Source organism: Lepus europaeus, chromosome 22 (assembly GCF_033115175.1).
Source record: "Lepus europaeus isolate LE1 chromosome 22, mLepTim1.pri, whole genome shotgun sequence".
NCBI classification, from domain to species: domain Eukaryota; kingdom Metazoa; phylum Chordata; class Mammalia; order Lagomorpha; family Leporidae; genus Lepus; species Lepus europaeus.
The window spans coordinates 33,589,348-33,603,952 of NC_084848.1; the positions used below are offsets into that span (position 1 = coordinate 33,589,348).

At 42.3% G+C, this 14,605-nt stretch overlaps 1 protein-coding gene across 6 annotated transcripts in view; it reads right to left on the reverse strand.

Moving 5' to 3' along the window:
• RAD51B (RAD51 paralog B) overlaps positions 1–14,605 on the reverse strand; it is a 636,755-nt gene that overhangs the window by 597,233 nt on the left and 24,917 nt on the right. For all 6 annotated transcript variants that reach the window (XM_062181435.1, XM_062181437.1, XM_062181432.1 and 3 more), the window contains one exon: positions 2,729–2,865. In XM_062181435.1, coding sequence (XP_062037419.1) covers positions 2,729–2,865 — 137 coding nt within the window. The remainder of the gene's footprint in view (positions 1–2,728; positions 2,866–14,605) is intronic.

Consider the following 14,605-nt stretch of genomic DNA (forward strand, 5'->3'; position numbering starts at 1 on the left):
CCTCTTGCTTCCCAGTATCTGGCCATTTCTCACACATTTATGGACTCTCTTCCACTGGTCATTCTAAGACCCAGCCTTATTTCTCTTTACCTATTTTATTCTCCCAAAGCTTTATTTCAAAAACCTCTTTGACTGGGTCCAGCATTGTGGTGCAGCAGCTAAAGCCGCAACCTACAATGCCAGCATCCCAGGTGGGTGTCAGTTTCCTTCTGCTCCACTTCTGATCCAGCTCCCCATTAATGCACCTGGGAAAGCAGCAGAAGATGGCCCAAGTACTTGGGCCTCTGTACCCATGTTGGAGACCCAGAGGAAGCTCCTGGCTCCTGGCTTCAATCTGACCCAGCCCCAGCCATTGTAGGCATTTGGGGAGTAAATAAGTGGATAGAAGACCTCTCTCTCTCTGTCTCTCCCTCTCTCTATATTACTTTGCCTTTCAAATAAATAAAATAAATCATTAAAAAATTCTATTACTATTTCCCATCCATATTGCTTTCCTCTTTTATTATTCTCAACCCCCAAGTCCATATTTTTCTAATTATCTCTCGTAAAAACAACATATTATTCATTCAATCCATACATACTAGAGTCCTCATGGACACCAAAATTTCCATAGAGTAAAATATGGGGATGGTCACTGGATTAACCTATTTATCCACATCCTCAAGGCATATATAAGCATATGGTATCTAAGACTGTATGACATCTTAAGCAGAAGTCCAACAGGCAAAACAAATCAAAAGAGAACTTTTGTGAAACACCCCAAAGAGGATCCAGAATTCTGCCTGCTTCACATTCCCTGACCAATGCAGTCCCTGAGCACCCCAGGATCAGTACCAGACTATACCTAACTGTTAAACAGCCCAGATACACAACCAAAGTCTATGATGAACAGGCACAACTAACATACAGTTTCATTATTGTTTCCTAAATGACATGGAAAATAAACTAGTCAGTTCATGGTCTTCATAATACACTCAATTTTGGAGACACATGCATCCTGTATCGGAGGGCCTGGGATCAAGTCCTGCCTCCACTTCTGACCCAGCTTCCTGCTAACCCATCCTGGAAGACAGCAGATGTCGGCTCAAGTACTTGGGTCCCTGACACTCGTGGAAGACCCAGATGGAGATCCTGGCTCCTAGCTTTGGCCTGGCACAGCCCTGGCGGTTGAAGCTGTTTGGGGAGTGAACTGGTGGATAGAAGATATCTCTCTCTATTGTTCTCCTTTCAAATAAATAATCTTTTAAATACATATACATATACATTTATGTAACTAATCTTTCTAAAGTATATCACAAGCAGAAATCTGGGTTTTTTTCCTTTATGCATTTTAAACATAAAGTAGTTTTTTATTTACTCTCTGTTTTCTCTCAAGAAAAAAATCTACAAATTTACAAATTACTTCTACTTTTAAACATTTACCTTATATTCTCTAATTCTTCCTCATATTATTCCTTCAAGCACTTTCTCACCTGTGCTGATCTGATAGTTTGATTTCTAAGTACAAAATGAAGATTATACTAAAACACACGGAGAACTAAAACATATTCTTTTTTAGGCCCCATGTGTCTCTTCCACCTCTTCTCTAAGGCCAGAGACTACTCCAACTGTGCCAGACACTGTTAATTATCAACCCAATAGCCACTTCCACTTCTTCCTTGCCAAGGGACCTCCAATTTTATTTTTTTAGTATCTTTTAAAAATTTTTTTAATCTGAGAGGAAGAGGGACAGTGACAGACAGAAGCTCCCATCTCCAAGCCCACTCTGCAAATGTCCATGAATGCCAGGACTAGGCCAGGCGGAAACTGATAACCAGGAACTCAATCCAGCTCTCCCGTGTGAGTAACCGGAACCCAATTCTTGAGTCATCACTGCTGCCTCTCAGGGTCTGCACTAGCGAGAAGCTGGAGTCAGAAACCAAACCATTAGCGACTTAACCATTAGGCTGTCATGAGAGTCCCAGTTTTGTGCAGGCAGCAGTATCAGCCAAGCCCAAGCAACGCATCAAGATTGTAATGATGGGAGCCACCACTTGATGCAATGGTTTAGCTGGCACTCGAGACACCCACACCTCCTATCAAAGTGCCTAGGTTACAGTTCCAGCTTTGTTCTGTTCTTTTTTTTTAAGATTATTTATTTATTTAAAAGAGTTACAGAGAGGTAAAGGCAGAGACAGAGAAGTCTTCCATCGCTGGTTCACTCTCTAAATGGCTGCAAAGGCCAGAATTGCACTGATCCAAAGCCAGGAAGCAGGAGCTTCTTCTGGGTCTCCCACATGCGTGCAGGGGCCCAAGGACTTGGGCCATCTTCTACTGCTTTCCCAGGCCATAGTAAAGAGCTGGATTGGATGTGGAGCAGCCAGGTCTCAAATCAGTGCCCATATGGGATGCCGGTGCTGCAGGTGGCGGCTTCACCTGTCCAGCTTTGTTCTAAATTCCAGCTCCCTGCTAATGCATGAGGCAGCAGGCGACGGCTCAGGTAGTTGGGTCCCTGCCACCACAGGGGAGACTCGAGGGAGTTCCTGGCTCCCAACTCTGCCCAGCCCAACTCCACTGTTGTGGACATTTGGGGAGTGAACCAACTGATGGGAGACCTCCTTCTGTCTCTGTCTCTCTACCTTTCAAATCAAATAATCCTCTTAACCCAGAATGTTAACCTATTTGTAAATATCCCATGTTGTATATGTCACAAAAGTGAAGGATTATAGTGGAAAATGGTAAAACTTACCTTTCAGCACTGAAGGCTGACTCTGTGTCAATGTACACAACAGCTCCTTCTAATCCTCCCATGTCAGTAGGTAAAGTAGCCAAAATGCTCATCATTATACAAAACTGAGTTTTTCCACAACCTGGTGGGCCTGTAATCTAAAATAAATAAATGAATAAATGTTACCTGTATAATTATCACAAGCCAATCAACTCAAAAACTTTTAGGAACTTGCTACGTCCACAGTTCAAATAACCTGGGTTCCCCAGAGAGAATTTGACCATAGAACATCCACTGTGTGTACTGAATGAACTCCTCTCCTGCCCATTTGGATTGATACTAGCGATGTACTACCTTTGGGGAAGCTGAGAAAACCTTCACTCAAATCATCCTCTTTGTTTCGTAGTTCAGATGAGAAACTTTGATCAAAAACATCTGGAGGATTCATTAATTTATATATGCATCTGCATTGTTAAATGACATTGGAAATATCACACTAATAAGCAATGTTTCACAATAGAAAGAAGAGTGAAGAAAATGAGAAGAAAATCTGAGGTGGAGATTAAAAAAAAGTATGAGCTAAGACGTGGACACTCTATAGGCTCAAAGAAAGCATCTCAGATACGTGACGAGGTAGGAAGGAGAAAGAAGGGGTGGCCAGCAAGGCTGCATGTCCATAAGTGGTTCTTAGACTTGAGTGAGCCTCAGAACCCCCTGGCCAGACTGGTGGCCAATGTGCCTGGGTCAGCAGGTCTGGGATCCGGCCCAGGAGTCACATTTCTAGTAAGTTCCCAGGACAGGCAGGTGCTGCTCTCTACTTTGAGAACCACCGTGTTCCAATTCAGATTGAAGGCCAACTTCACTTATCAAGAACACAACCGTAGGCCGGCGCCGCGGCTCACTAGGCTAATCCTCCGCCTGCGGTGCCGGCACTCCGGGTTCTAGTCCCGGTTGGGGCGCCGGATTCTGTCCCAGTTGCTTTTCTTCCAGTCCAGCTCTCTGCTGTGGCCTGGGAAGGCAGTGGAGGTTATAAACATCAAAAAGTTTCATATTTTATTTTTTATAACACAAAAGATTTTTAATTTTCAAAAAAAAATTTGTTAACATTTTTAGTGGAGCAATAATCTTAAAATGAAATTACAATAATTTATTAATATTGGTTGAATTTTTTAAATTCAGTGATCAACATGCTAAGTCCTAATTCATATTTCAGTTATAATGACTGCATAGGTGAGAGGGATAATTGTAAAGGTGCAAGGACTGAAATTAAAGAAATAATCACTGTGGCATAGCAAGTAAAGCCTCTACTGCAATGCCAGCATCCCATATGGGCACCAATTTGAGCCCCAGCTGCTCCACTTCCAATCTGGTTCCCTTCTAATGGCCTGAGAAAAGCAGTAAGAAGATGACCCAAGTGTTTGGGTACCTACCACCCACATGGGAGACCCAGATGAAGCTCCTGACTTCAACCTGGCCCAGTCCCAGCTATTACAGCCTTCTGGGAAGTGAACTAGCAGATGGAAGGTCTATCATGCTCACTCGCTCGCCCTCTCTCTCTCTCACTCTTTCAAATAAATAAATGAATCTTAGAAGAAGGAGGAAGATGAGAAGGAGAGGGAGGGGCAGGAAAAGGGAGAGGGGAGAATAATTACATCTTTGGCTGGACTTTGTCACTACTGTAATTTCAATACACCCAGCAGTTATCAAAAGTTTTTGGTGAGGGGCCACTGCTGTGGAGTAGAGGTGCCAGTGGCACCAGCATCCCATATGGGCACCGGTTCAAATTCCAACTGCTCCATTTCCGATCCAACTCCCTTCTAATGCGCCTGGGAAAACAGCAGAAGATGGCCCAAGTGCTTGGGCTCTTGTACCCACATGGGAGCCCCAGATGAAAGTCCTGGCTCCTGACTTTGCGGTCATTTGAGAACTGAACCAATGGATGCAAGATCTCTCTCTGCCTCTTCCTGTCTCTCACTGTAACTCTGCCTTTCAAATAATAAATAATTTTAAAAAAAAAAAGTTTTGTTGAACAATGGAGAGTAAATTTCCATCTTCCCTCTTGTCAATGGATTTTCTTACAAACTAATCAAAAGATGTAGCTTTTTAACATTTTTTAAAAAGATTTATCTATTTAATTGAAAGAGTTACACAGAGAGAGCAGAGGCAGAGAGAGAGAGAGAAAGGTCTTCCATCCAATGGTTCACTCCCCAATTGGCTGCAATGGCTGGAGCTGTGCCAATCCGAAGCCAGGAGCTTCTTCCACATGGGTGCAGGGGCCCAAAGACTTGAGCCATCTTCTACTGCTTTCCCAGGCCATAGCAGAAAGCTGCATCGGAAGTGGAGCAGCTGGGACTAGAACTGGCGCCCATATTGGATATTGGCACTTCAGGCCAGGGTGTTAACCTGCTGCGCCACAGCACTGGCCCCAACATCTTTAACAACTCAAGCAGAGGCATTTAACCTGTAAGTTAAGTCAGCCATATCTCAAATCAGAGTACCTGGGTTCAACTCTTATCTGGCTCCTGACTCCAGCTTCCTACCTATGTAGACCTTAACCCTAAGAAGCAACCATCATGGTGCAAGTAATTAGGTTCCTACCACCCAGACAAGTGGCATGAGTAACCCCTCCCAGCCACAGCCATTTTTGAGATTTAGAGTAAACCAGTAGATAGGAGCTCTCTGTCTCACAAATACATACATAAATATATACACACATACATACTTGGTTCAAAAATTCACTGGAACTTCTTTTTCTGGTTACGTTTATTTATTTTTACTGAAGCAGAAGCATCCAAAAAAGTACACAAATCACATATGACCAGTTTGATAAATTTTACCAAGATACTCAGGTGCTACCAGATATAAAAAATTATATAATTGACAAGTAGTAATTGTTTGTGTTTATGTGGTACAATGTGATGTTTTAAATGAAGCTAATTAACAACAATCAGATCACAGATTATTTTGATAGAATGTTTAAAATCTATTCTTTTAATAATTTTTAAAATCCAATACACTATTATTAATTATAGTCACCATGCAGTACCATAGAACACTAAAAGGGACCAGTATGGTAGCATAGCAGGCTAAGCCAATGCTTGCAATGCTGGCATCCCAGATTAGAGTGTCAATTTGAGTTCCAGCTGCTCCCCTTCTAATCAGATTCCTGCTAATGCTCCTAAGAAAGCAGCAGAAGATGGCCCAAGTGCTTGGGCCTCTGTCACCTACATGGGAGACACAGATGGAGTTCCAGGCTGCTGGCTTTGACCTGGACCAGCCCCAGACATTGGCCACCTGGGGAGTGAACCAGCAGATAAAAGTTATCTCTCCAACCCCTCCTCCATCACTCTTTCAAATAATTAAATAAATCTTAAAAAAAAAAAAAAAAACCTGTTAGAGGGGCAGGCATTGTGGCACAGCCAGTTAAGCTCTCCCATTCAACACCCACATCCCATCAGAGTGTTGGTTCATAGCCCTGGTTACTGAGCTGGTGCTGTGGCGTAGTAGGCTAAGCCTCTGCCTGCCACACCAGCCTCTCATATGAGTGTCGCTTCATGTCTGGCTGCTCCACTTCCGACCCAGCTCTCTGCTATGTCCTGGGAAAGCAGCAGAAGATGGCCCAAGTCCTTAGGCCCCTGCACCCTCGTGTGAGACCCAGAAGAAGCTCCTGGCTCCTGGCTTCGGATTGGCGCAGCTCCGGCTGCTGCGGCCAACTGGGGAGTGAACCAGAGGAAGGAAGACCTCTCTCTCTCTGTCTCTCCTTCTCTCTGTGTGTAACTCTGACTTTCAAATACATAAATAAATCTTTTTAAAAAAGAACCCTTTTTTTTAATTTATTTTAGTAAAGAAACAGAGTTTCCATCCACTGGTTTGCTCTACAAATGCCTATAATGGCAAGTAGAGGGCCAGCCAAAGCCCAGAGCAAGAAGTTCAATCCAAATCTCAAACACTTTGAGCCATCATCTGCTGCCTCCCAGAGTTCACAATATCAAGAAGCTTGAATTTGGAGCAAACCTGGGACTTAAATCCAGGTATTCTAATTTGGGCTGAGGCTATCTTAACCACTAGGCCAAATAGCTTTCCCGGGTTGATTGGTTTTTAATCTACTATATATGCAAAAAGGGTCAGCAAATTTGGCTCATTTTGTCTTTTCATTAAAAAAATGTTTGGAATATTTTTCTTTTCATAAAAAACAAATGCTTCATTTGTCTTTAAGTTCAATAATCTTTTACAATATTATGAGGGAAGCTCTTGTGATTCAAATGATTTTCATGGTTACTCCTCTTGTCATTGCAGAGTACCATCAAGCTTCTATACTTTAACAATCAAGTTTTCATAAAATAATGGCAATATCATCCTAAAATACTCTTTGAACATGTGATATAAACTTCTGTGTTGCAACAGATTTCCTAGGAATGCTGCAACAAAAAATATCTAAGAATTACATGGGGGCTGGCACTGTGGCGTAATGGGTAAAGCTGCTGCCTGTGGTGCTGGCATCCCATATGGACACCAGTTTGAGACCCGGCTACTCCACTTCCGATCCAGCTCTCTGCTATGGCCTGGGAAATCAGTAGAAGATGGCCCAGGTTTTTGGGCCCCTGCACCCACGTAGGAAACCCAGAAGAAGCTCCTGGCTCCTGGCTTCAGATGGGCTCAGCTCTGGCCGTTGCAGCCAATTGAGGAGTGAACCAGCAGATGGAAGACCTCTCTCTCTGTCTCTCTGTATCTCTCTCCTTCTCTCTCTCTGTAACTGTGACTTTCAAGTAAAATAAATAAATCTTTTTTTAAAAAAAAGAATTATATGGGGAATATCCACATACCTACCACAGAGATTCAGCAATTGACATTTTTCCTATAGCTATTATACTAGACTATATACTACTACTACCCTATATTATAATAATCAATTCATTGATTCATCTCAAGGTTTTTTTTCATACATGTCAAGGTTAAGTCAAAGATATCAGTACACTTTCCCCTAACAAAACACTATGCACATCATTAAATTGTGTTTTATTTGCTTGGTTTTCTTTTTTCCTTTTGAGGTAAATTTTACACACAATGAAATGTACAAATCTTAAGTCTGCCATTTCCAACAATTTCATATATGTATGTACTTTAAAATCCTATCAAGTTAAAACATCACCATTAGAAATTCCCTCACGTGCACTGTTTTATACTCTGAAATTCACTTATTTTAAGGCATTTCTCTTCCATGATATATTCAATGGCACAAAAAATTAGCTCTTCATGTATTTCATTATTGAAACAACCTAGCTATTAAGATCATCTGGGCTTCGATTAGAAACATCTGTGCTTTAAATTCCAGTATATATCAACCTCCCATATTGAGTAATTTATTTTAGCTCATGATCTGCAATGATCTCTATATATCTTCTGAAAGTATTTGTTCAAAAAAGAATCCATATAAGCTGTTGTCATGCTATTTCCTGTTTTATTTCATTACTTTGCAGTGTGCCCCTAAGATTACTACTGATACATTACATTTGGTCTTCCACTAAGAAAAATTCAAAAGAGGATTTTACATATCTGTCATGAATTTCAGTGAAATTTTCTGGATATTGAATCACGTATCACATGACTTTAAAGTATCAGTGAAAAACTGGTACAAGTTTGTCTTCCTGTTCCATATGGTCTGCTAATTATGATGGTTTTCTACTATCATAAGCCAGGATTTTAAGGCCAAAAAAAAATTTTGTTAAAAATAGATGTAGTTCCATATATCAAATTATCTTCTTTATAACTTCAATCTCTCAGACATCTTCTTAGATTGCCATTAATGTTGACCTTACTGCTCACAGGAAATCATCATCTCTGATGTTCTGTGTGTGTGTGATTCACTTTTGCCTACATTATTAGTACTGTCCTCAATCTACAATTTCTTTGCAGGAATCTTTTTGTGCCACAAGTCTGCTTTGTGAGATCTGTTTAACTTAAATCCATAAATCCACCTAACTAGGCACATGCTGACCTGCAATTCATCCAATATACTGAAAACACAGGAAGAAGCACTAAGTATCAAGTACCATGAATGTGTAAGGTACTCACTTAATAATCAATCTTTAGAGAAAACATGGGAAAAATCCGAAAAGTTAAAAAACTACAGGTGCCGGTGCTGTGGTTCACTTGGCTAATTCTCCACCTGTGGCGCCGGCATCCCATATGGGCGCCGGGTTCTAGTCCCGGTTGCTCCCCTTCCAGTCCAGCTCTCTGCTGTGGCCCGGGAGGGCAGTGGAGGATGGCCCAAGTGCTTGGGCTCCTGCACCCGCATGGGAGACCAGGAAGAAGCACCTGGCTCCTGGCTTCAGATCGACGCAGCGCCGACCATAGTGATCATTTGGAGAGTGAACCAATGGAAGGAAGATCTTTCTGTTTCTCTCTCTCTCTCACTGTCTACAACTCTACCTTGTCAAATAAATTTTCTTTATTTTTGACAGGCAGAGTGGACAGTAGAGGGAGACAGAGAGAAAGGTCTTCCTTTGCCGTTGGTTCACCCTCCAATGGCCGCCGCGGTAGGCGCGCTACGGCCGGCGTACCGCGCTGATCAGATGGCAGAAGCCAGGTGCTTATCCTGGTCTCCCATGGGGTGCAGGGCCCAAGCACTTGGGCCATCCTCCACTGTACTCCCGGGCCACAGCAGAGAGCTGGACTGGAAGAGGGGCAACTGGGACAAGATCAATGCCCCAACCGGGACTAGAACCCGGTGTGCCAGTGCCGCAAGGCGGAGGATTAGCCTAGTGAGCCGCGGCGCCGGCTGCTGTCAAATAAAAAATAAATTAAAAAAAAAAAAAAACTACAACTGGCACTTTCTCTATTTTATTATTTTTATGTATCAATTAATTCACTAGTGACAGCAGAACATCATGTTAATAACATTGATTTCTGAATTTTTGTTCCTGTTTTCTTTAGTTTGGATTACAGTTTGAGTAGTAACATTTATTTATTTATTTTTTTGACAGGCAAAGTAGACAGTGAGAGAGAGAGAGAGAAAGGTCTTCCTTTACCATTGGTTCACCCCCTCAATGGCCGCTGCAGCCAGCGCACTGCGGCAGGAGCACCCCGCCGATCCGAAGCCAGGAGCCAGGTGCTTCTCCTGGTCTCCCATGCGGGTGCAGGGCCCAAGCACTTGGGCCATCCTCCACTGCCCTCCCAGGCCACAGCAGAGAGCTGGACTGGAAGAGAAGCAACCGGGACAGAATCCAGCGCCCCAACAGGGACTAGAACCCGGAGTGTTGGCACCACAGGCAGAGGATTAGCCTAGTGAGCCGCGGCACTGGCCAGTAACATTTATTTTAAGCTATAATAATTTCTAATTATTTAGGAATCTCAGATCTTCATAAATATTCTCTTCCTAGACTCAAAAAAAATTACACCATGTGCAATTTTATGGACTGCCTGGAGTTAAATTTCATTATTTTTTCATATTTACTTAGTGGATGAAAACATTTCAACATTAGTAATTTTTAGCTTCAGATAGTTTAGCTCTGAATTCTAGCACCTAAACCACAAAATTTCAAGTTGTGTTCTGTTCTCAGCTTCAGCCCCAGTGGTGGTTATAAAGAAAGGACATGCCACACTGGGACAGTGTGCACTATTTGCTTCTTGAAAACGCAGAGTGAATACGACCTTTACACACGGAAAACACCAATGACATACAATTAGCTTCAGAGGGTCTGAGCTGAAGTTTCACCAATCCAGCCTGAGAAATGGAAATGAACTGAATGAAAACCAGTAGTCAAGATCACTCAAATATCAGCATGGAAGCAAAGACTAAGAACTGATTGGAAGAGGAAAAAAAGAACTATTGCCAAGAAAAAGAAGTCTAATGGTACTAAAGTAAAGAACGAAGCCTACTCATTTTCACTGCAAATGTGAGGGATGTGAACCCTGGACCTGTGAGGAGCTAAGATCTTATCAAGTTAGCTCTCCCCACATTCAAGGCAGGGCCAACAGGATGCGGCAATTCTGCAAGGAGAAGATGCAAAAACTGCTTGGCTCTGGTCTGAGACTAGAAAGCGTGTGAAGACTATTTTTTAATGACCCCCAGCATTTACTTGTCCCCATTTGCTCAATTATGTAGAAATATGATTAGATCTTCTGACCTACAGAACTGGCCTCAAAAATAACTCTCTAAATCCTAAAACCAAACCAAAACAAAGAAAAAAGAAAAAAAAAATTCAGAAAGTCCACGTTGCACTTTACCCTGTGAAGAGAACTTTGATCTTAAATTACTTTACATCAACATGTGGAAGAGTTTATTTCTTGGATTCTCTCCATCACTGCCTCCTAGTTCACATGTGATAGCTGCCATTATTATTTTTTTTTTGTTTCTTTTGTTTTTTTTAATGTAAAAGGGAAAGGAGGGAGAGAGGGATGGGAGAACAAAACAGAAAAAAAGCAAGAGGACACAGAAATGACAAATACCCCAAGCTGCACAGAGAACAAGAATCAAACAGTATCAAGGAAGATAATTATTCCTTTAATGGCACTTATCCAGCACAAGCCACAGAAAAGACCCTAGGGAACCATGTCATGGAGAAGTATGTTCATTTCTAAATTAAGGAGTGAAGCCTGGGGAACAATGATCTAATCAACTATTTATGTTAAACTCCTATATTAAACAGAGATCTGGTTATCTTGCATTTCAAAACATTGGGCAGGATAAACAAAACATGTCAACAGATTAAATTCCAGAGACGCCCACTTGAAATCTCTCCCTGTTCTGCTGCTGCATATGGGACAGATCTGTACCTGACCACAGCCTGAAAAAGATAAGACATTTGCAGACCTGTAGAGCCATGAACAAGAAAAACAAATGCTTGTGGCTGTTGTCAGGGGCTCAACTTGACTAACAAAGCATTTATGTCTTATACTTCACAGCATCCTGCATTTCTATCACATGCCTGGCCCTTAAGGGTATTTGCATTTACAACCTCTGCCTTTCTTACCTCTTGTGATCTTGTAGACCACAGCTAACCCTGCCAATGAGAAAGAAACAGAACTGTGATATGAATCGCTTCAAAGAAAACCTAGAATCCTAAAATAGGACTCTGGCTTCCTGTGTACTTTTTGGGGCAGGAGAGTCACTCCCAAAGCAAAACTGCTCACTCAAGGAGAACGGCTCGTCTGCTTAACTCATAACGAAGCATACGAACACAGGCTCACAGACTCAGGAAATACAAGTAATGAGGAGACGAGCGCTGTCACTTCTCATTACACAGAGCAAGCGTCTCGGTGCTGTTGAGGTTTCACAGGTCTACTCTGCTGGGCACGCTGTTCAGCTAAGACAGGCAGATGCTACAGGTGTAACACCTCTTTGTATTAACCTGAGTTTGGCCAGTTCTCAAGTCCTGCAATCTCCAGATTACAGTATGGAAATACCTCTTCTGATGATCCCTGTGAATACAACTTTAATTACACCTGTCTGAACAGCATCTGTGTTACACATCCTCTGCCATAGTGCCATTGACCCCCCAAGGATGAAACTTGATTTGGGGGGAAGAGGGGTAGAATTTTGTCCTTATGCTTAAGGTACAGACCCAGTACAAAATAGTATACATAGGGGCCAGTGTTGTGGCATAAAAAGTAAAGCAACACTGGCATTCCATATGGGTGTGGGTTTGAGTCCTGGTTGCTCCACTTCTAATCCAGCTCCCTGCTAATGGCCTGGGAAAGCAGTGGAATATGGCCCAAGTGCTTGGGTCCAAATGCCACCCACGTGGCAAACCTAGAAAAAGTTCCTGCCTCCTGGCTTCAGCCTGACTCAGCCCTGGCCATTGTGGCCATCTGGGGAATAATCCAGGGAAGAAAAGATATCTCTACCTGTCCCTCTCCCTTTGTAACTCTCACTTTCAAATAAATAGATAAATATTTTAAAAGATGATAAATAAATAGTTAAAAACAGTAGATCTGTGATAAAATGTTGCCGGGTCATAGGAATGGAGGAGGGCTGGAGAAAAAAAAGGCTTTAAAAGATTCAAGAATAATAAGGAAAAAATAATTGAGAAACACCAAACATAAATTATCTTGTATGAGAAGGCTCTAACAGGTTGGATCTCCATGTAATAGAAACCTTTAAAGTTTAAAACCCAATACATTGGGCTGGCACTGCGGTGTAGCAGGTAAAGCTGCCGCGTGCAATGCTAGCATCCCATATGCGTGCCAGCGAGTCTGGCTGCTCCACTTCTGATCTGGCTCTCTGCTATGTCCTGGGAAAGCAGTAGAAGATGGCCCAAGTCCTTGGGCCCCTGCACCCACATGGGAGACTTGGAAGAAGCTCCCGGCTCCTGGCTTTGGATCGGCACAGCCCAGGCCATTATGCCCAATTGAGGAATGAACCAGCGGATGGAAGATCTCTCTCTCTCTCTCTGCCGCTCCTTCTCTCTCTGTGTAACTCCAACTTTCATATAAGTAAATAAATCCTATATATATATATATATATATATACATATATATATATCTTTACTACTAATTTCCGTTTACAATAGATTCAGAATTATCTGCTTATATGTTCCATGAGTAAGGAATGTTCTCGGGAGACAGGACAAAGCCTGCAGCTTCCACCCTTAGCAATTCCGCAGAGCTGCTGTCTCTGACTTCTCTGCTGCTTCTGCTTTTGGCCTGAGCAGCAGCTCTCTAACCTCACTGTTCATCTTGGTGCCGTAACCCAATATGTAAATATATCCACATCCAGTGACATGCATATAAATCAAAACTGATGATAAATAAATTAGGGAATTTTGAAGTTAATGTCAGGAAAGAGCAACTACAAAAATGACAGCAGAATGTTTCCAGATTTATTCCTATTCCAATCAACTCCAGACCCAGCCTAAGTATATTCAACCAATTACCTTCACCAGATCTACCTGATATCTAGGATGCTAGGTTTGATCTTGTAACTACAAAGATTATACAATGCAATTAATTAGATACTTCACTAATACATTTATTAATTCTCTATTGCTGTATAACAAATTACTATAAACTTAGCAGATTAAAACAACACCATTTAGTATCTCAAAATCCTATAGGTCAGTAGTCCAGATGGACTTGGCTAGGTTTCCTGCTCAAGGTCTCACAAGGCTAAAGCCAAGGTGTCAATCAGCTGAACTAGACTCTTACCTGAAGGATGGGAGTAAGAACCAACTCCCAACTCACTCAGGCTGTTGGCAGAATCTATTTCTCTGTAGTTGGAGGTCTGAAGTCCCTTCTTACTATCATCTCAGGGCATCTCACTGCTCCTAGGGCCCCTACCACTTTTCTCACTCAGTGCCAACCCTTTCCAAAGCAGCAACCACATCTTCAGTTTTCTCATATTCTGATTCTTTCCATCTTCCCCTTCTGGTCAGCCAGAGAAGGCTTACCGCCTCTGAGTGTTCGTGTGCTTTCATCTGGATAATATCCCTTCTTAGAGTCTGCCGCACCATACAATACAACATAATCACAGGAGTGCCGCCTCATCACAGTCACAGGTTTCAGGGATTAGGACGCACGAGGGTTGTATGTAGTTCATCCCCTAAAGGTTCATGTGTGGTGGTAAAAGATGGTGAACCCTAAAGAGGTGGATCCTAAGTGGAAGGCCTTTATGTTATTGGAGGAGCCACCCTTGGAAGGGACTGGGGGCCCCCGAGCTCTCTCTGGCTTCCTGTTGAGTGATATGACCTCTTCCTCATACATAACACTCTTGGCATGTGACATAGCCAAATGGCCCTCACCAGAGCTGAGTCAATGCCAGCATCACATCCTTAAACTTCCAAAACTGTGCGCCAAGTAAATTTCCTTTCCTTAAAAAGTTAGCCTGCCTCAGGTATTTCATTATAGTTGTAAAAAACAAATACAGGACAGAACATCATTGAGAGGCTATCCTAAAATTCT